The sequence below is a fragment of the Idiotropiscis lumnitzeri genome, chromosome 16, assembly GCF_059441095.1.
Source record: "Idiotropiscis lumnitzeri isolate Australia: NSW breed Sydney's pygmy pipehorse chromosome 16, RoL_Ilum_1.0, whole genome shotgun sequence".
Taxonomy (NCBI): Eukaryota; Metazoa; Chordata; class Actinopteri; order Syngnathiformes; family Syngnathidae; genus Idiotropiscis; species Idiotropiscis lumnitzeri.
In genome coordinates, this window is record NC_142406.1 from 8,191,249 (window position 1) to 8,212,479 (window position 21,231).

At 41.5% G+C, this 21,231-nt stretch overlaps 3 protein-coding genes, 1 long non-coding RNA gene and 1 other non-coding gene across 7 annotated transcripts; 3 read left to right on the forward strand and 2 right to left on the reverse strand.

The window, feature by feature from the left end:
* Positions 1–1,809: 1,809 nt before the first annotated feature.
* snapin (SNAP associated protein) lies at positions 1,810–3,627 on the reverse strand. The gene is made up of 4 exons (XM_088319439.1): positions 3,449–3,627; positions 3,233–3,279; positions 3,012–3,130; positions 1,810–2,708 (listed from the first exon to the last, which is right to left on the reverse strand). The coding sequence occupies exons 1-4, from the start codon at positions 3,562–3,564 to the stop codon at positions 2,601–2,603; spliced, it is 390 nt and encodes a 129-aa protein (XP_088175565.1). The 5' UTR covers positions 3,565–3,627; the 3' UTR covers positions 1,810–2,600.
* chtopa (chromatin target of PRMT1a) lies at positions 3,620–7,539 on the forward strand. Of its 2 annotated transcripts, none has more exons than XM_088319438.1 (6): positions 3,620–3,917; positions 4,538–5,477; positions 5,599–5,749; positions 6,397–6,568; positions 6,651–6,797; positions 6,877–7,539. In XM_088319438.1, the coding sequence occupies exons 3-6, from the start codon at positions 5,609–5,611 to the stop codon at positions 7,065–7,067; spliced, it is 651 nt and encodes a 216-aa protein (XP_088175564.1). In that variant the 5' UTR covers positions 3,620–3,917; positions 4,538–5,477; positions 5,599–5,608; the 3' UTR covers positions 7,068–7,539. The 2 variants fall into 2 exon arrangements, with proteins under 2 accessions (XP_088175564.1, XP_088175563.1); XM_088319437.1 differs by having other exon boundaries at positions 3,621–3,917; positions 4,538–4,627.
* Positions 7,540–8,480: 941 nt separating this feature from the next.
* LOC148321205 (uncharacterized) lies at positions 8,481–10,991 on the forward strand. The gene is made up of 7 exons (XR_015846987.1): positions 8,481–8,579; positions 9,338–9,386; positions 9,689–9,716; positions 9,893–9,952; positions 10,277–10,330; positions 10,628–10,679; positions 10,897–10,991. It is a non-coding gene; the product is annotated as an uncharacterized LOC148321205 (long non-coding RNA).
* On the forward strand, positions 10,037–10,173 carry LOC148321206 (small nucleolar RNA SNORA8). Its single transcript, XR_015839518.1, has one exon. It is a non-coding gene; the product is annotated as a small nucleolar RNA SNORA8 (small nucleolar RNA).
* A 4,818-nt stretch (positions 10,992–15,809) lies between the features above and the next one.
* On the reverse strand, positions 15,810–18,963 carry LOC148321207 (thioredoxin-interacting protein-like). 2 transcript variants are annotated; one of them, XM_088319519.1, is made up of 6 exons: positions 18,449–18,963; positions 18,181–18,256; positions 17,746–17,893; positions 17,308–17,667; positions 16,951–17,235; positions 15,810–16,891 (listed from the first exon to the last, which is right to left on the reverse strand). In XM_088319519.1, the coding sequence occupies exons 1-6, from the start codon at positions 18,699–18,701 to the stop codon at positions 16,871–16,873; spliced, it is 1,143 nt and encodes a 380-aa protein (XP_088175645.1). In that variant the 5' UTR covers positions 18,702–18,963; the 3' UTR covers positions 15,810–16,870. The 2 variants fall into 2 exon arrangements, with proteins under 2 accessions (XP_088175645.1, XP_088175644.1); XM_088319518.1 differs by having other exon boundaries at positions 15,810–16,875; positions 18,449–18,958.
* Positions 18,964–21,231: the final 2,268 nt, after the last annotated feature.

Here is a 21,231-nt window from a genome sequence, read left to right on the forward strand (position 1 = left end):
TACCCCAAATTGGGCCAGAACTCAACACTTGGACATGCTTGAAACTTGATTCTCGAACTTTTCGGGCTCTCCTCATTCATGCATTGATTATGTGCAGTCATTTATTAAACAGTGACTGGAGTGTAAAACAGTTTTTGAAGGCAACTAATTTTCCTTCAATAATAACCCCCCCCCAAAAAAAAAAAAAAACACGGCAGTGTATTTTCTCCTTTGTTATTTTACCAGTCATACACGATTTAGTAAAACTAAACTACATATTCAAAGGAACATTACATTTTAAAACATGCATTCCAATTTCAATAAAATACAGTTTACATTGGTGCAAGGTGGAGTTAATTCAAAACAGATGATCTATTATGCTAATTATTTGCAGTTCTCACATTGGACTCAATTGTTAGCTCATTGACAAAAAAACTTTGGTACATCAATGATGTAGTTGCACAGCCTTAGCACTTCAAATCAGATTGCTCTGATGCATGGATTACAAACTCAGATTTCCATCAAAACTGGAACCGTAAAACATACATGAAAACAGAATATAAAAAGCCCAATTCATTTGAACCTATATTCATTTGAATATACTACAAAGACAAGACACTGAATGAAATTAGAGATCACCAATAGTCCATAATATTGTCAAAAGATACAGTAAATTTGGAGAAATCTCTGCACAAAAGTGGCAAGGTCAAAAACCAATAGTTTATCACTACATCGACAAATGCAAGTTGAAGCGAACGCCATGTATCAACAACACCCAGAAATTTGGGCCCGCGCTCATCTGAGATGGACTGACGCAAACTGGAAAAGTGTGCTGTGGTCTGACGAGTCCACGTTTGTAATTGTTTTAGGAAATCATAGATGTCTAAAGAGGAAAAGAGCCGTGCGGATTGTTGTCGGTGAAAGTTTAAAAAAAGAAAAAGGATTTATGATTGGAATGAGGAGGGGGCTGGGGTTGTTAGTGCCAATGGCATGGGAGAAGAGAAGAAGAAGACTGGGGGGTGTTTGTCACATATACTAAACAAACATTACTTACCGTGCATTTAAGCAACTTCTTCCTTGCGAGTCTCCTGGCAGCCGCCTTGAGCAGTCTTCTTCTCATCTTTCATCAATGGGTTAGGATTGGTGAGACATCCAGTTCACATCTCGTGCTAAATTTTCCCCACTTGATGACAGACTTCACTCTATTCAATTGTATATTTAATGCCTTGGAAATTATTGTATATGCTTCTTTTGATTGACGTTTGAACAATGTGAGCCCTCTGATGCTGTGAAAAATCTCTACAGTCCATGGCTTGTGCTTTAAGATCAGATTTGATTACAAAAATGTCAGGAAAAGCCTACTAGATCAGCTTAACTTTATTTGCCTCTAATCAGAGTCACTTCAAATGGTGGCAGGTGTGTGCAGACGTCAAAAAACAGAAGTTCAAATGAGGTATATATTAATTCAGATTATTTCACAGCCACATCCCCCGTTCAAGAGGGTGTGCACATTTATGCAGCCACATCATACAATACAATACATCTTTATTTATATAGAGCAACAGCTGGAGCCTTAAAAAAGCGCTTTCCATATGGTGTCATATAAATTATATCAAATTTACCCCCTCAAAACATATTTTCTTTCCATTTCTCAGTGAACACAATTTCTCTTTATGATTAGTGTCAAATGCTATTTATTATTATTATTATGTTATCCCGACAGGAGAATTGTCACGTCTGAAAGGTGGACTTTTTTTTTTTTAAATGTTCCTATATTTAAGCACAGTGTTGCTGTTCAAATAGTTACAGTTGATTAAAATAACATAAGCATTAAGCATTAACAAACAGTTTTTATTAATATACAATCACAGAAGAATTGAAAACAAACAATTGAGGGGAAGGGTTCGGAGGAAATTGCATGATCATTGCAATTTTTTTTGGCCCTTGCTCTGAATTAATTTGCATAATTAATGTTTGTGATTTTGCCTACGTACACCATGACAAGGGATTTGAAATACGGAGACAAAAAAAATCATAACAATTTTTCAATTTGAGAAAACCTTTAAATGTTTATCTTGCTTAGCTTTGAAATCAAGTGCAAGACAAAGACAAATCTAAGTATTTGCTTTTAAAAATTCTTCACTTGCTATATACAGTAAATGACAGCCTGATAAATAACGTGGATCATGGCAGAATGGTTGGTGGAAAAAAACAAAAAAACATAAACAGGTCACGTTTAGAATACTCTGTTCCAAATAATTTTGGATGCCTGAAAAATGGATGTAGTGTACCACCTGAATAGTAAATCTGACGTACACTTACATGATTGTGATTGTAAAGTGGTAGTTAAATTTCAAATCCAGTTCCATGGTGTGCAAAGCGAAACCACAAATACTCTGTCAAAGTAGAGAGACATAATTACATACATGGGTTTGGGATTATTGGAACCGCTGCTTCATAAGACAAAACTAATCAGACAATACAGTGCAGGACATCAGCAAATGCCCAAAGCGCAAGCTTCAGGCCAATGGAAGAGTTACCACCCTCAAGGTTCGCTCCCTTATTGACGTGTCCTTGCAGATTGGGCCAACCTGTATTTGCTGTGCAGAGGACAAAGTTGCTCAGGGTTTATTGGGAGCGCGTGAGGTGAACACTCCTGAGGCCTCTAACATGGTCTTTCTCCGTGCTGTCTCTTTGGCTACATTATGGTTGAGTCTTCTTAGACGTTCCTGAAGACACAACAGAAATTTTGCGACACTTTTTCCAAATGCTGTCACAAACATCCACACGACAATCCTCAGCATTTTGTGCACGGCGCTTGAAAGTGGCGGAATTTTGTACAGCCTAGCTGCCAAGTCATAGGGGGGAAACACTTGGTTTTGGGGCAGTAAGAACAGTGGAGCAGGAATTCAGAATGAAGGCGCATTGGCAGTTAACCAAATAATGACCACTACAGAAAACTATTTGCAGGCCTGTAATTAAAAAGTACATCTGACAGAATATTTCTGCTTTAAGCGGCACACAACACTAACCTGAGCATTCTGCAGTATGTTGTTTACAAGTACTACTCTTCGTCTTGCATTGAGAAGTTTCTTTACATAAGGGTCTAAATCAAGAGCCACCTTTTGATGTTCATTTATCCTGCATAATTCTGTAAATAAAGCAAACACATGTCCAAATTTAAATACAGATGTGTTGTGTGTATGGGAATCATGGACGTGCCATTCAGCCATGTCAAAATAAAGCGAATTACCTGTGGCAAGATTGTCTATGTGTTCCCTTAGTTCGACTTGGCTCTCTCTGTAGAGTAGAACATATTAACATAAAAATTATGAACAATTGAACAGCTCCACCTTTTAACATTCTTGGAGATCCAAACATGGGTCACGAGACAGAAGTTAGCAGCAATGTGATGCAGATGACGATGAAGTAGCGTCAATTCAAACTGTTGATTATGATGCACATTTACCTGACAGAGTGTACATGTAAGTCCAATTGTTGGATGGCTGGTTTTAAAAGGTCGAGCATCCCTTCAGCAATGGCATCTTTACCAGAGGAACTGTCAACAACTACCGCGGAAGCCATTTTCCTTGTGGAGGAAACAAAGCTACACCGGAAATTACGTCATCGTGACGTATGACATAAAGCCTCTCCATTTTCTTCCAGGGATATTTTCGGCTTCACAGGCAGCACCATTTTAAGAAGTCGCTTCGTCCGACTCGCTTTTCAAACATTTTTTTTGTCGTTGCGGAAAGCATATCAGGAGACTATTAGTACTCGTCGTTCTTTTTTTCGGCGCTTAGTTTGGTGGAGACGTGTTTTTCCTGGACCAAAAGTGACAAATAACAACACCCTCTCGCCCTGGTGGTGTTGGAACAAGCTAGCTGTTGAAGCTAAGTCTAGCTAGCTGACTATTCTCGACCAATGCAACGTTCATTGTAAGTCAAATGTTTAATTATTATATAACCGAATTACATTATGTGGCTTGCTTCATATTAATTCTGTTTATTTAAGATGACCTGATACTTAACTTTGCTCAATGGAAATTGTATTGTTTTTGTTTAAAATGATAATAAATAAATTACGTGCGTGTAGGCCCTTATCTTTTGGGACTGTGTAAAAAGTGGGCAAACGATTAAATGACGTCAACAGGTGGTATTTGTTCCTTACCCAAATTCTTTTTGTAGCCCCACAAAATGATCCACGCCGATGTCCCAGGTTTTCAGCTATGAGTGATTGATTTGTTATTGCTTATGGTTATCTTTGGGTCTCCATCAAGTAAACAGTTGTTTTTTTAACCAAGCGGCTGAGGTTATACCCCATGCACCGTTATTTATTTTAAACTTAAAATCGGTTGTGTCATAGTTGACATTTTGGCGCTTCCTTATCAGGCAGAATGGTGGGTTGATATAGTTTTAAGGCTTAGGAGGTTTTCTGAGAACTTGTGATGTTGTACATGATTCACTTATACAAGTCAGTTGCATTGATTGTGTCATAATTGCCCTTTCCCATTGGTACAACCCCTGGATAATGTTTCTTCTGTTTTTGTCTTTTCCAGGAGCCTGCAACAGAATTCAATCAAAATGAGTGCTGCATCTTCTCAAAAAGTTGTCCTGAAGAGCACCACCAAAGTGTCCCTGAACGAGCGGTGAGGCGCCATGCACCCTGTCGGCAGTTTTAACACCACAATCAAGGGCCATCCTTGGTGTTTGAAGGTCCTTGTGCTCTCTGAAGAAGGCTACTGTCAGAGACCTGCCACAAAATGGATTTGGTTTTGAGGTACCCTTGTGTGTGCACTGCTCACTCAGCTTTGTTGGACCTGTGAATATTTTTGGGTGCATAAGCTGAAATGAGAACGTTGCAAGGCACTGCGGGTGCTTGCCCAGGCCGAATGCTATGTGTGAGCAGTGCACAAAGGGCGATGAAGTGATAATACTTTCCAGGCCGATGATGGACCTGACCACTGTCCTGCAAATTCCATGGCACTCACACTCCCCGTTATGTACACTGTACAGTATACATGATGTATACAAAAGAGAGGGGAGTGGAGATATTTCACTTTTTAAACATCGCCAAAGTTTCTCTCACTTGCTCTCTCAAACCAGCGGAAGTGAAGCACCTTTCATCTTTCTTCTGTTACTCTTTTCTTTCTCTTCACAAGTTCAGGTACTCGGTCCTAGCTTGGACGTGACGTAGCAGCCCACCCTGCTTCATGTCGTCTTTTGTCACGGTCCTTGCTGTAAGAGGCCGAGTAGCCAACATAGTCCATGGCCTCTGCTACTGCAGGATGACCCAATGAGCCAGGCAGCTCGAGGCCAGTAAGTGGCAAATGTACTCTTTCTCTATCTTTTTCGTTTCTCTCAAGGCTTTCCATCTCTCAGTCTCTGTCTTGTTCTACTGTGCTTCTTATGCTTGGTTTGGGGAAAAAAAGTATTGATATTCCCGAGAGAGCATTGAGTGCCAGCAAATGGAATATAAATGACGTGAGAGCCACAACAGTAAGTGTGGCCGCATCCATGACTTGAGAAATGACTTGATGTGGAAACCTGCTTCCTCGTCTTCTGTGTCCCCCCCCTATCCTCGTCTTTTACTTCCTGTTTTCCCTCCCACCTCCTAAAGCTTCACTAACATGCTGAAGAACAAGCAGCCCACAGCGGTTAGCGTTCGAGCCACCATGCAACAGCAGCATATGGCCAGTGCACGCAATCGCCGGCTGGCCCAGCAGATGGAGAATCGGCCCTCGGTGCAAGCTGCTCTGAGTCACAAACAGGTATGCACCTCTCAGGTCTTTGGACTTTCTCATTGCGGGGAGTGTTGTAATGAGAGAGAAACCTTTTATTACTAGTTGTATTGTGTGTACGAAATATGTCAAAACTCTTCCTTTGTGAACAATTGTAAAGATCAATAGATGAAATATTTGACGTTCGGGGGAATTTCAACGAATGTCCTGATAATCTGATCTCAGAAGAAGTTGTCATGAATTGCTTCTTCACAATTGCATGCGATTTATAGGAAAATACTGTTAACAATAATCATGCATCAGTTGGTCCTTGCTTCTTCCTTAAGGTACTCATGTTTCAGTCAAATCCATGTTTTTTTTTTTTTCATTTTGTGAACAACGCTATGGCACATGAATGCAAACACGGCAAAAAATGTTAGGTTACCTCAAATTTAACCTTACATTTCCCACAAGTCTCGGAGTATAAAACATGTTGGGTGTTGGGGCAAATGACGAGCCGTAATTCACACTTTTTATGTGAACTAGTGAACACTGACCTGACATCATTGTTGAAGCCACAGTCTTTTTAGGTCTTAGTCATGCTTGATATCTGAAGACCCCAAATCCTGAGTCGGGGCCAGTCCTATCGGAACGTCCCATTTGAATGGGAATAAACCGCATTTGAAATAATTTGTCAGAGCCTGAAGCAACGACTGGGGAAGAGCAACATCCAAGCCAGGTTGGGTCGGCCAGTTGGCATGGGGATGCGCGGCGGTCCCATCGGTGGCAGAGGAGGAATGCGTGGGATGACCAGAGGACTTCGCGGTAGAGGCAGAGGAGGAATGATGAGAGGTGCTCTTTCCCTGAGAGGTGCCTAACCGTTTTCAGACGTATATTCCGATCATGTGTCCTCCCACTGCATACAAGTGGTGTGTTTGCTTTTTATATGTAGGAAAGCGAATGGCTCCGGGTTTCCCCATGAGAGGCCGTGGCTCTGCTGGCCGTATGGCGTTTCGTAGAGGTGGCCGCCAGCGTGGGGGAATTCCTGGCCGAGGGGGGGCTATGGGGAGAGGAGCACCCCGTGGAGGAGTATCCAGAGGTACGCTTTCTGCCCATGTCGAGTTACATCTCAAAAATATTTTCTTCCTCTCACTATTGCTGTGTGCGTTTATGGACAGGGCGTGGTGGTCTCCGTGGGCGAGGCGGTTTTGCCGGCAGACGCGGCCGTGGCAGAGGGGTTGGCCGACCATCAGTGACCCGCGAGCAACTGGACAACCAGCTGGATGCTTATATGTCAAAGACCAAAGGTCACCTAGATGCTGAACTGGATGCCTACATGGCCCAGGCTGACCCAGATAGTATGGAGTGACACTGGACTTGAGTTACTGCAAGAACTGTACAGCTCCTTTCACACATACTGTGTAGTGTTGTTTACTGGTTCTCAGAAAATGATGAGAGCATAAACAGTCCAGGACGCTTTGGACAAGCGGGAAGATCAGTAACACTGAATGTGCTTTCATCCACATGTAATTTCTACAACTGTTCCTATGAAGCCCATTCTCATACTTAACAGTATGAGATGACTTTTATAAATCTTGAAGAACTCAGTTGTTTTGTTTTTATTTCATTTTACCATGTCCTTTTAAAACCAGTTCAGAGTTTTTGTTTCACATGTAACCCATTTTGTAATTATGTTTGAGTCACCGTTTTGACTTTGTTTCTGCCGTTGCAAATTTTGGCTTTCTGTACACTCACAATTTGATCTTCTAAAGCATTTTTGTTTGTTGTTTCATAAGTTATGTTAAAAGAATGTGCAAACAATGCATTTTTTTGGCCAACAATGAATGTGTGTGTCCTCTGTGTGTAAAAGTGAAGTATTTTAAGACCTATTTTTTATTCTTCAGCATTGCTGGAGGTAAAAACTATTAACCAATTTCCAGTTTCATTTAAAGAGGCTGCAAATGCAACGGTTAGTAAATCTAATTGGGGAAATTAAGCTTATCTATTAATTGCTGCATGCTGTGTATTGGTACATACTGTACGCTCTGGATAGTATCAGGATAAAATCAGTGGCTTGTCACCAAGTTCTACCTGTGTGACAGAACATTTTAGACCTTGCCCAGAATTTAACTTGGAAATCAGTTTGGGAAATGGTTTCTGGATATTCTGTAAGGATCCAGGTGCTGCAAAATTAACCACTTTAAATATACATTTATTAAATTTGACTATAGCATAAGACCAAAATGTGCTGATTCATGCTGGACTGCAGTGCATGTCATCGGTGCACTAAGTCTAGTGTATTTGGTTTGGCAAATAGCACTTATCTCACCAGCTGAATTTGAGACGCTGGATTGCGCCAACCAAACGGTTTGAGTGAATACAGTACAGCATGCTGATGTTAGGTGGTGTGGACTTTGGTTTAAGTAAAAGGGATTCTATAGCTTCAACCTAGCACGACATTGTGGGCTGTTCTGCATTAATTATGTCTGATGTAACAGTGGTCTTAACTTCTAAGCAAGCTTGTCCAGTGCGTGTTTACGTTAATGCTTGGCTGACTACTTTCAAGCATCTTTGGGCTAAACCCTCATTTGCATAACATGTTTGAGTTAGATGACAGTTACACAGTAGTGGTATTAAAGCTCGTATAAAATAAAATACTGGAAATTGAAACAACAAACATCAATACTTTTAAAATTAAATAGAAAGAGAAACATGCCCTCTTTCTTTAAATCTCCAGACTCAAAAGAAACAATCGGCCAATCATGTATTTAACGTAAAGTACTTGAGATTGTCGCAACGCACTGTATAAATAATTTTGCAGCACCGTCATTCGTTCCTTTCGACTCGTCGCTGCGGATCCAGCACGAACATCGAAGTTGAGGTACAAAGGCACTCGCCTTATTAATTTGTTGTATGATGATTGCGGAAAATATTATACGTTGATTAAAGTGCTTTGCTCGCGTTTTTAAGCGCCGTGTGCATTTTTGTTCATTTTAAGGAGCGCGCCTAGAACGACAGTAATGTTAGCTTCTAGCTAGATTTTAATTCTTTTTTCAATTTCTGGAATGCAGTAGATGTGTTTTGTGAAACGTCTGTGAAGTTGATGAAATTTCGTTTACTTTTTTATTTTATATTTTGTTTTCGCGTCCGCGGAGATCAAAAAGGCCTCATGGGCACGTGGTTCTTTGCATTCTTGCTAACCAAGTGACGAAGATGACTGATAGCTAGAAATTATGCGTTGGATGACGTAGGCTCCGTTTGCTTTTTCCAAAAGTAGCGTATTTACGGGTGAAATTGATAAATTTCGACGGCCAAAAGGCCAATTTTAAAATAAGTTTACTATTCAGTTTGTGTCAGTCCATCTCCACCGCCACACGTTTTTTTTCAGTATTTGGGGATGGTCCTGTTCAGTGGGTTCTTCCCATGACAATTGTGGCCATATTACATCAGGTTTTGCTTTCACCTCTGCCCTACTAGTTGCTGCACGGTGTCAATGAGGCCTGATACATTACTTACTAGTCTATATTGTTTCACCCTGCGTTTGCAAGTTAATGCAATGCATTTGTAGCTAATGTGCGTGACAAATCTTTCCTCAAGCTTCACTGAACGTGCATTGAAACGTGTGAAATTTTCTTACAGGATGGGGTGACGTCACTTTTGTGGATGGCTGCAAAGCCGGAAATGTAAGGTTAGTACCAGTTTTGTCTTCAATATAAATAAATGTAACTGCTTCCCTTTTATATAGTGACCCTTGTTAGTTAATTGTACACAGTAAAGCGACTGTCCTGTTCGGCACAGCAATCGCTTTGGTCCTCTATGGTGGGCTGTCAAGCTGTTGCAGTGCAAAGACCAACTAATTCTCTTGCAACCCACTGCAGTCAAGCTTCTGCTGTAGTGCTACTTATGAGAACTAATACTTCCTAGACATCCTGTTGTTGTATCGTTCTCTTTATGGCTGTATCTAAATGTAGTCGTTTCCCATTGTGCCAGGTACGGAGGTGGACTCCGAGCCAGCTGGGTAAGTAGTCTGCTTGTATTTTGTCCCTTAGAGACAGTTTGTATGATGATTGGCTAAATATGTTCAACTGCTCTGAATCGTGAGTGACATTTGCCTTTCTGAACAATGTGATGATTTTTTTGATTGTGGAATAAGCTTGCCGTCACAACTTGACCATAGGCCTCTGCCTCTTACAGGAGTAGTCTACCCTCAAGCTTGGCCTCCCGGACTTTCACCTCAGGTGCAACGCACAAAATGCAAGTATATAACTGTACTAAAACAGAAATGCTTGCAATACCAACGAGATCCAATAAGATCAAGGAGAGTGTGTGTAAATGAACTGCACTGCGGTATCTGCGGCCTGCTGCTCCATCGGCAGGCTTGTTCAAAAGTCAGTGCGAGAGCGAAGTCAGCACGTGGCATCGTTGGTCTCCTCGCTGCGTGTGTGTGGAGTCCTGGTATGACTGTTGACACATTTTGTCATGGGACACTCTTGTTTGGTTGCCAGGCATTGTGACCTATGTATCATAATTTTAGAAATTGGCAAATGGTCTAATAGATTTTTAATATTCATTTGTCAGGTTGGGCCAAGGTGGACCTGCCCATAAGCTTCAAGTTGATGTTTCTCATTCAAGGTAAGTAGAATGGAAGTCTGAAATAGAAATTAAAATTTTTCTCCCCCATTAAAATTGGTAATGTTAATTATTTTTTAAGAATGCATGTCAAGTAAATTACATTTTTATTTTTTTAATGCTTCATGTCTTGAACAGTCAGTTCTTGTTTCAGAACTGTTATGCGACTGCAACTCACTTGCCTGTGTTTGGACTCCTGGAATGAATGAAACAAGCGATACTGTCTTTTGAATTCAATACTGTTCACAATTAAACCACATGTTCTTGTTGTATAATCTGTTTGTTTTTTATATTTTGCAGGTGACTGATTTGCTTCTTCCAGAAGCATCTTGAACACAAAACAAAAAGAATTGTAAGTAATTATCGGATGTCACTTTGATTCAATGTATTGGTCATATACCAAGGCTTTCAGGTAGTTTGGTTCCTGACTTGCTGTGGACTTGACCAGAAATAAAAAAAACACCCCAGTGGGCTTCTGCAGCAGTCTGCTGAGAAGACTCATTGGGAACACAATGTCAACTGTCTTGTTTTGTGTGGTTCTGATTTCCCCCAACATCTTTATTCCACAGCACCCATGATGGAAGGAAAAAGCTGTCACTGCTTTATAAAACATTTTTGAGTCATCTCTTGCGTTGTAAAATACTAATAAAACTCCTTAAAATTCGTTGTCTGTGAACTGGCATTCTTGTTGGGGAGGGGTGGAAAAAACAACTTCTCTCTCTACATCTCAGGTAGTTCAGTTGTCTGTCCAGCAAGTGGCAGTGCACATCCAAAGTTGTACCGGCAAGGTTACAAATTTAAGGTATGACCCAGTACAGGATTGAACATTCAATTTGGTGGAGAAATTACTGCTGTCAATTCTTGCTTTGGGGTTTTCCATGTCAAATGTAACGACGAACGATACTCGGCACCATATGGATTTAAAAAAGAAAGCTAAATTCTATGCTGTGCGTAACCCAATGAAAGTTAAAAACGGCATAGCAAATCCTGCTCACTGTCATTGAAAGTTCAGTTGCAGAAATTCTTTCAATTTCTCAAGATGGCTGACTTGTGCTAATGGAAACTTGCAACACTTAACTGCTCTTCCTCAAAAAAAAAACCTCCAATGGGTTTCCCCACTATGTGGCTGGTTTACACAAATGGCCTTGACTGCATAATGCAACACTGCTTAAAACTAAAATTCCTTCCATAGCTGGGGTCAAAGAGCACAGTGGTGTCATCTGTCTTAAAAGTGTAGCACATTGTTTTGCAGGATTATTAATTGTTCCTAATTAGATGGCAGGTGGGTGACTTACCCTGTTGGCCCCGTGACATTTCCCTCTATTGCCATTTTCAATATACGAGTACACGGCAGTGGCGCAAACATCACAATTGAAATGAGTTCTCCAAGTCTGTAAATTGTGTTGATCCATTTTTAGTTCAAATTTGTTGATGTGATATGATTGTGTTATGCAATTGTCAACAGCGCTAATGGAAGCCTAAATTTGGGAAAGGGTCTGCCTTCCACTGCTCGTCTTTCTTGGAAAGCTGACATGTGACTCCATTCACCCACGAAGGTCTCTCCTCTCTCCCACAACCCTTCACCTTATTTTTACACCTGTTGTGCACTGCACACACAGAGGTACTGTATTGTTTTGATCTTGCGGTTGCTATGACAGCTAGAAGAAAGGACCACAAGAATAATCATCCTGCTTGAAATTAATATTTTCACATATTTATTGGGCTTAGCAGGTAACCATTAGCAGAACAGGGAGAAGGAAAATAAGCAAACCAAAGTGGTTGTTTTCTATCATTATCTAGTTGTGACATTTATCTCCTTTTGAGTTTTGACGTATGGACAGCTGAGATTAAAGTCTTTTGCAAAATACCTTGAAAAAAAACGTTTAAAAAAATTCCATTGATGTCCAAGCCCTGAGTTAGCAAAGCGTGCCCATTCCATGATGCTCCCTGCATCCTTCACAAATGGATGACATTTAAAAATTGTGTGGTACGCTGAAAAGATTCAACACTTGTTTCGTCAGTTCACAGAAAATCCAAGTGCAATCAAGTGAGTTCTGTTGTTTTTTTTAATAATCCTATTGAGCATTCTGCGCAGTGCTCTTGCAGTCGTCTTTACACTCCTTGGAAGAGAAGCCACAGTGCTAAACTTTCTCCTTTTAGGGACAATTTGTCTAACCGTGGACTAATGAAGCTCAGCCTTTTCATACTTTTGTAATCTTTTTCATCTTTATACAAGTTTCGATATAAAGCCTCACCCTCAACCTGATCAAGCTGTGGCAGAGACGAGAATGCAAGTCCAACAGTTTTATAAAGACGGATGGTCCCAAATTCATCCTGATCGTTGTGGACGTCTAATCTTTGTTTGGTTTCGCTTATTATTTCCAGTGAAGGATTAAGCGGTCGTTAAATGCAAGGGTTCGCAATCAAGTCCTCATGAGCTGGAATCCAAACCAAAATAAGTAACAAGATCGTCTGTCCAGCTATGTTCTATACTGCCTGTCCTCATTAGTGTGACGGGTAACTGGAGCCCGGCTGACCTTGAACTGGTTGCCAATCACAGGGCACATATAGACAAAGAATCTTGCTTATGAGCACTTTAGAATTATTGTGACGCATATTTTGGGGATGTGTGAGGGAACTGGAGTGGGGACAGCGATAACATGCAATATTTTACGAGTGAAAACAATATGTATTTTATTTATTTGATTTTGCAGCATATTGTACTAGAATAATCTGAATCTGGTGCATCTGCTTTACACTTCTTAGTTCAGGTTTTTTAATCCAATTGTGGTCAAAAGTTTTGACTAACTTTATTTCAATAAATTTGGGAAAAAATAAATAAAATCAATTTTTACTGGAAATTTGCAAAAGTCAATATTTGCAAATGTTATCATAACAAAAAAATAATTGTAAGTGTACATTACAACAAAATAGCAACAATCAGGAATATGAAAACTGAAGCATCCGCATTCCCACCATGCACGTAATCCCTTGAGTAACAAAATAAGATTTATGAGTTGCATGCTGCCTTTTTTTGTCCACGTCAAGTCAACTTTCTTATCTGAGAAAGGAATGCCGTGATGCCTCTGATAAAAACCCAAAGTGGAATGTGGTGATCTCCGATGTGGCCAGTTTGTCTGGTAAAGTAAGAGGAAATTTCTCCAAACATAACATTCCTATGCACTTCAAACAATCGGACGAGATGAGTCACCCCAAGGACAAAAATCCCCAGAGGCTAGAAAGTCAGCAATGTTGTTGAAGCCACTTTCGTCAAACGAGAAAGGTCCTCACATATCCTCGGTCTCAGGCATTTAGGCGAATGAATACTAGCGATGCAATCACCAGTCAGCAACGTCAGGCAACACACCCACCAGAGACATAAATAGTGGAACCTTACACCAAAGATTTACAGTACACTGTATAAGCCTTTTTGTATTTTACAGTAGGTGAAATGTCCTCAACAACCAAAATGTCCAGTCGCCTAAATTGAACTTTTATTCATTTTGTGCCCAACTCTAGCAATGACAAATTCTCTATGAGAGTAATTCACCCAAAATATGACGGTGCTTTAATGCTTAGTTAGTTAGTGGCTCAGCTGTGTCTAAAAGTAACCAGCAACTTTAGACCATTCAAGCCTGAAAGATTGTAATCCCTTAAAGCAGTGGTGGGCAAACTTTTTGATTGGCGGGCCACAATGGGTTCTAAAATTTGACAAAGGGGCAAGACCAGGAGGAGATGGATGGAGTGTTCCGCATCGGAGAAAAAAAATTACATTTAATTTGAAATGAAAGTGAACAAAAGAATTACAACAAAATATATGTCTTGGAAAAACCACAGTATTTAGAAAATAAAACAATAACAAAGTTTATTCATTTCATTTTTTTTCAAGTTTGGCGGGCTGGATTAAAACGTTTAACGGGCCGTTTATGGCCCCCGGGCCGTAGTTTGCCCACGGGTGCCTAAAAGCATTTCAACACAAAGCAGTGAAGACGCAGAGGCAGAGCTACTTTTGAAATTTGGGAGATAAACAGCTTGTCACTCTGCAAAGTTAACAGACGATAGTACCAGCAGTCCAGAACAGGGAATTAAAGAGAATCCTTGTTTTTGCATGTTTCCATCCGGCAGCAAAAAGAACGCATGCGAGGCATAATAAATAATGCTTATGCTGTATCTTCTCAGGAAATTTTAACGTCATTAAAAATATTTTTACTAACAGAGCCTCATGTCACTCACAGAATCCATTCTCACCTTCACTATCATTTCCTTGAACAACTTCCTCACGAGCAAATACAAAACAAAATCCTCACGCATCACATAGAATATTGGCTCAAGAATTAGTTCATCACAAACAAGCGCTTTTTTTTTATCAGGGAAAGCCACCTTGACCACGGAAGGACCCCGCTTATCATTCGTTTAGTCTCCTCCCATCAGGCAGACGATACAAAGTACCACCGGTCAAACAAACAATTCGTCAAAATCTTTAATTGCAACAATCACTGCTCAATGTGAGAGGAATTTTCAAAGCAGTAACTTAATAATGATCTGCTGCTTGTCCTCAGTGTGCGTGGTTTATTCAATTTCGATCTCTCTATCTATCTATAGTGAATCTAAAACACAGTACAATACAACTTTATTTATATAGCGCATTTCACAACAGCTGGTGCTGTAACAAAGCACTTTGCATACAATGTGTATAAATTAGCAGTAGATTAGAACACATTAAAACACAAAGTAGATACCAGAAAAGCAGCAGAACAGCGACAGTCTCGTGTTGACTCGAAAGCCCCCCAAAAAGTCTACACACCCCTGTTCAAATTCAAGCAATAAAATCTTTCTCGCTGACATGATTGAGCACTTTGCTGATAATGCCAGTTAGGTAAGGTCAAATTATTTTCACTGTGCACACAACCTATGTACAATATTGACTTATTTGATGATAACATTAGTTTCAAATACCTCTCTTCACAAGCCATCCATTATCCAAGCCGCTTATACTCTTGAGCCGATCCCAGCTGTCTTTGTGCAGTCGGCGTGGTACACCCTGAACTGGTTGCCAGCCAACTGCAGGGCACACAAAGACAAACAACCATTCAAAGTCGCACTTAGGGACAATTTGGAGTGTCTAATTAACCTACCATGCATGTTTTTGGAATGTAGAAGGAAACCGGAGTACCCGGAGAAAACCCAGGCCGGGGAGAACATGCAAAGTCCACACAGGAAGGTCGGAGCCCGGATTCGAACCCAGGACCTCTGGACTGTGAGGCGTACATGCTAACCAGACGCCCACAGTGCAATTAAGAAAAAAAATAAAATAAAATAAATATATATATATATATACCACTTATTATATTTTTTAATGCATCAATGTGTTTTTGTGTTGTCAAATATTTGCTTGCACAATTTCACAAGACTACTGAAATATGAAGCAGTGCTATCATTACGAAAAAAAATAAAAGAATTTCAAAGAAGACAAATCTCGATATTTGTTTCTTTCACAATTTATTATCAAAATATACAAAAATACCTGTATCAAAGATGCATATCAACCCATTTTAAAAATCTTGGTTTGGTTTCCTGAAAACACTTAACTGTGAAACAAAACAGCAAGAATCTTTTAAGTGAAATATTGTCCAGGACAACAGAAAATCAGGCACATTTTTCCCATCATCCCAACATTAAATGAGCAAAATATTTAGTGGAAAAAAATATGGCTTGTAGATCAATAGCATGTGACCTTTCAAAAATCCTGTTTTAGCTCTGGCAGGAAAAGAAAAGTGCATGTGGGTATGCTAAGCTAACGTAAGGTTCCACACGCGTCATAACCCACCGAGAATTCCACATCAGATTCAAATAAAAAGCGCTTCAGGCAGGAGTACAGCAAAATACATCAAAAAAAGTGCAACAACTTTCAAAAACGAACCTCTGCAAAAAAAAAATGTTCAAGAAAACAAAACAATGGGGTTCTCTCAGCATTCATCTACCGTCAAGTGTAATCCTTTCCAAGACCCAAGCAAGGATGGCCGAGTGGTCTAAGGCGCCGCGTTCAGGACCCAGTCTCCCCGGGAGGCCTGGGTTCGAATCTCGAATTTCCCCATTGTGGGACTAATAAAGGGAATATTATTAAATGCTTTTAAAGTAACAGGCAAAACGAGGGTTTGTCTATTGGATGACCCTGGAATGACAAAGCACGGTGGAGAAATAAACCCTCCCCAGAATCCAACAGCAGGCAGTTGGCGCTGCCACCGCAATGAAGCAATGAAGCAATAAAGTGACCGTCAACGGATAGAATTGAGACAGAATGTGTGGAACACTGCACGCTCGCCAGCTCTCAGCACCGCGGGGAAGACTCAGGCCACTTAAGTGCAGGCAGAACAGCTCACGCCAATGGCGGCACGTATCTCGCCCACCCGCCGTGGCTCCCAACACTTGGGAGGTTCTTTCTCTTTACCATCAGTCTTGGTTTAACAGTCTCTGAGTTGTATAAAACCCTGAAGCACTTTTCAGCACACTGGCAGCATGTGAGCGTTGATGTTGAACTCCTCCTCAGTCTGAAAATGGTGGAATCTTCAGTTAGAAATTGGAAAAGATCTTCTCGTGAATGCTTCGTAACAGTACAAACATACCTCTGTGTAGACCGGAGGCGGCGAGAAACAGAACGACGTAGGGTTCATGAAGATGGGGCTGTCGTCACCGTCGAAGTCGTCCAGAAGCGGCGTCAGCGGCTGATCCATGTGGACGTCGCGAGTGACGTCGCAGTAGCTGGGGAGCTCGGGCATGGCAAGTGACACCCAGCTGACCGAACCGTCCTGGCTGCTCACGCTGCTGCTACGGCTCCCCAAACCAGCTGTTCCGATCACCAAAGGCAGCTCAAGTATCAGCTTTTCACTCCCGGGAATGTGGATATAAATCTGTTTTGAGACAAAATTTATAAGCCGGGGGTCTTTTTTTTTTTTTTAAAGTGATTTTTTTAAAACTCTTACCATTAATGCATACTCCATTCGGATTAGGTCGCAGTCCAGCTTTGATGGTTTGATCTTCGGCACACGGATTGTCTTGCCCTGCCAGGCGTCACACATCCCCGAGATGATGTGGTTGCCTCGCACCGATGACAACTTCTGCCGGAAGACTTTGGTGCGGCCATTGGCCTGGTAGGTGTGCTTGGCGATGATGGCCGCTTTGGGAACCACGATGCGGGAGCACGTGTTCTCAAACTTGGCATTAATACAGATGTCCTCGCCCTCGCAAAAGCCGCGGCGGTCGATTTTGGCGTTGAGTGACACCTGGCCGTCCGGGATGAACATACAGGTGACTTTCTTCTCTTTCATACCACCTGCAGGACACTGCAGATGTACATTCCGAGTTAAAATCAATGTCACAACCCTATTGGGAAACATTGCAATTTTATTCAGTGAACCTACCAGCAGGTCTGGTGTGTTGACATCGAGAGGTTCCTCCACCTCAAAGTGTTTTTTGCACTCAAGGGTGGGCTGCTGCGGTCTCTCTAGCTTGGCCTTTACATAATAGTGGACATACCCAAACTTGCCTTTATAAGACGACACCAGCTTCCTGTAATAACATACGCGAATGTTTTAACACTTCTTTTATAGCATGGTAACCAATCCAATGATAAGTGAGTCAAAAGAGATCACGTGTGCTGCAGGAAATTGTCTGTCAATCTTTATATGTTGACTAAAAAAATGACACCTGTTGCCACTTATTTAACGCAAAAGTTTTGTATACAAATTAACAGGCAATGATTTTAAATTAGATAAGGATTTGTGATGTGTTATGACAATAATGGATGGTTGCATCTTCACGTTTATGGCTAGTCACAAAGATTATATAACACTAACCCTTGTTCGGGAAGGTCGAATTCAAAGTTGTACTCGTATTTGTTGTTTGGCCTCAAGAGAACTGAACCATCGGCATCTGGGAAGTAGAAAATACACGTGATAAGCATTAAATACAGTTTCAGGCAATAATGAAAATACAATAGAGTCAGAAACTCGTGTTTGTATATTCTTAGCTCTTATCAAACACGTGGTTGTCGACCGTCTTTTAATTATCCAATTAATCGCAAATATCAGGGTAGGTAGGGCGTGTGACGTCATATGTTGGTACCTGTCGGTTGATCCCGAAGACGCAAAACGGCTTCATATCGCAGGTACTCGGCCTCCTGACGACAGCGCTGCTTGCCTTTGGCGTATTCCACTTTAGCGCATCCCAAACCGAGAATCCTGACTGCGGACACGCGAGTCACTTCGTTCACTTCCACTACTACACGTCCGGACAGTCTGTCCCCGCCGCAGTAAAAACTCTTCGCGTCCGTAAAAACTATTTGAAACGATTTCACCCGTCTCAACATCGCGACCATTTAAGCGAGTTAGGATATGTGATGAGGAGAATTATAAAATTAAATGCACGCTTCTCGTGGGAGTACCGCCGCGCAGCGGGTAGCGTCTTCTTTTTAACGCGGTGTAAACAACGCAGGCTGGTTTGTTACGACCCGTCCCGGGTTGTCCATGCGGAGGGAGCGTGAATCAGCGTGAACAGCGCTGCGATTGGTGCAAAAGGCCTGTTTTCGTCTGGCTCGGCCAATCAGCGCGCGGCGTCAACGCGTGCACACTGCGTGCTCGGGTGAGAGGAGAAGCGTGCTCGACTCATGCGCACAGGAAGTCGTCGTGGGCTGGCAGATACCGAAAGTACATTCGAAGTAAACAGAGAAGGGGGAGGAGTCACGGTTTGATTGATGACGCGTCAATGAACAGTTTTGCCAAGTGTAATAAAAGTCGAGGTGGGTTTGTTCTGTAGTCGAAACTGGTTTCTGGTCGTTAATTGGCTTCCGGGAAAAACATTTATGGTAAATGATTTCTTAATCTCCGTAAAGACAGACCTTAGAACAAAATGTTCAAGTTTGAAGATTTTTATTTCACCTCTGGACGGCTTGTTTTTGTGTTCGGTGCAAAATCTCCAGAGTTATGTGCATCGATAAACATTTTCATTCCTGACTGAAGCAGCTGGCAAAACAATCTGATGAAGGTCTGCTTGCAGGCATGTTGTGGCTCTTATATGACCAACTGCATATAAGAGGATGAAGTCAGTAGCCTCTTGGAAAACCCGGTGCAGTGGGACTATCCCAGGAAAATGAGGCTATCTCAGGATTTCTCTCCACGTGTGACTTGCAGAACTATTGATTAAGTGGATCACTTACAAGAAATGCGCAATATGCAAACTGGATCGCAGCAAATCAAAGCTTCCAGAAGTCATTCAAGTGCATCAACTTTAATGCAACCCCATTAAATCAGTGACGGGCCGTGCATTTGACACGTAGGCCATCAGTGAAGTCGTACTCAGTCCGACTTGAATAAATCCCCCTCATATTACCGTCATTTATGACACCACGGCTGGAGAAATGATATCCAGAAAGACACTTAGACATAACTGAGTGTTTGGACGACCTAGCTTCTCTTGAAAGGTCCGACTTGAAAATGGCTTTGCAAGTGTATCTGCAATTAAATTCCCTCCTTCGGCCATTGTGGTTTAAAAAAGCAAAAATATAATTAAAATTTTCAAACAGACGCCAGTTACGACTCGCTGGTGTGTTGATTCCGAACAGCGCTGCCCCCTCACGAGTGAGTATCCAATCACAAGACGCGTTCATCTCTTTCGACGTAAGACCAGCGAGAAGGCCTTACTGTCATCAACTCGTGATCTGATTGGCTATTGCAACTGTCTATCAACTCTACTCACACAGAACAGACGTCCGCACGATTGTATCTGAAAGCTTTGGATGATTAGTGCGTACCACTTGTATTATGAAATCTGCCTGGCAACACAGGCTAGCTGAATTCTGATTGGCCCAAAACTCTAACTTAAAAACTCAACACTAGGATATAATATGACGTCAAAGTAAAGAATATGATCCTGATTTCTTGATTATGTTATGGCAGCAGAGAAGGCCTTGATGGCCTTGACTGCCTACCACTGCATTAAAGTATAGTTTGACTTAGCATGTTGAGTTCACTTGCATTGATCAGTGTGGGAAAGCAGGCCACGGTTGACTGCCCGAAGCGAAATCAGATAACATCACGTTATCTAGTGTCCGACAGCCACACAGGCGAGGTCTGACCTCATTGTGACAGACAAGAACGCACAATAATATTGAGTGCAGCAGCCTCCTCACCATGCATTTGGATTTTGTTGATGTTTCTGCGCCTAAAATAAAACTCCTCTCATAACCTTTCCCCTACTGCCCTCCCTTTTAAATGCTACGTTCAGTATCCCTTGCAAGCGCTGCAGAATAGGAATTTACTGACTCACTGTCTGTTCCCTGAAATCAAAGTATCGCACACTCCAGCTTGTTTCACTCGCATTAACCCACTTATCTTTTAAAGTGACTTTTAATGTTAAATTCTAAAATGTAAAATTGCTGACATCATACCAGGTGCATGCCGCGCCCGCTCTGTGATTGGGTGAGGGCGCCTGATCACGAGCTTCCTCTCAAGCTGTTGTTTATGAAGGGTTGCGTTCAAGGACTGCGTGTCTCCACCGACACTCCCATGCCCAATGATTTGCTTTCCTGTTCCTAACGACTTCCCGCCTCTGTTGTGCTGACTGTGATTCATCTACAAGTTTGGTCATGAGCCTCAAGTTACAATGCTCTGAACATAGACAAGTCCAATCAATGGAAAATCCACATGACTCAATCAACTTTTTCAATTGTTGGGACATACTGTATTCTAATAGTCAGGAATTCCGGTCCCATGCTGGATATGTAATCACAATTCAGAAACGTTTTTTTTTTTCGAAACAATTGTAAGGCAAGAGGCTTTCATGCCCCAAATGATGCAGTCCAGCAGTTTCACTTAGTGTGAATCTTAACACGGCTTACATGTTGCTGTAAC

Bases quoted from the DNA above. Each gene is read 5' to 3' on its own strand.
- snapin (XM_088319439.1), bottom strand. From the start codon at position 3,564: ATGGCTTCCGCGGTAGTTGTTGACAGTTCCTCTGGTAAAGATGCCATT. The intron at 3,131-3,232 runs GTAATTCGCTTT...CTTTATTTACAG, and splicing joins CATAGACAATCTTGCCACAG to AATTATGCAGGATAAATGAA. The intron at 2,709-3,011 runs GTTAGTGTTGTG...TTGTGTCTTCAG, and splicing joins ACATACTGCAGAATGCTCAG to GAACGTCTAAGAAGACTCAA.
- chtopa (XM_088319437.1), top strand. The intron at 5,750-6,396 runs GTATGCACCTCT...ATAATTTGTCAG, and splicing joins CTGCTCTGAGTCACAAACAG to AGCCTGAAGCAACGACTGGG. The intron at 6,798-6,876 runs GTACGCTTTCTG...GTTTATGGACAG, and splicing joins CCGTGGAGGAGTATCCAGAG to GGCGTGGTGGTCTCCGTGGG.
- LOC148321207 (XM_088319518.1), bottom strand. From the start codon at position 18,701: ATGGTCGCGATGTTGAGACGGGTGAAATCGTTTCAAATAGTTTTTACG. The intron at 17,236-17,307 runs GTAAGAGTTTTA...GTCTCAAAACAG, and splicing joins GAATGGAGTATGCATTAATG to ATTTATATCCACATTCCCGG. The intron at 16,876-16,950 runs GTATGTTTGTAC...CACCATTTTCAG, and splicing joins CGCCTCCGGTCTACACAGAG to ACTGAGGAGGAGTTCAACAT.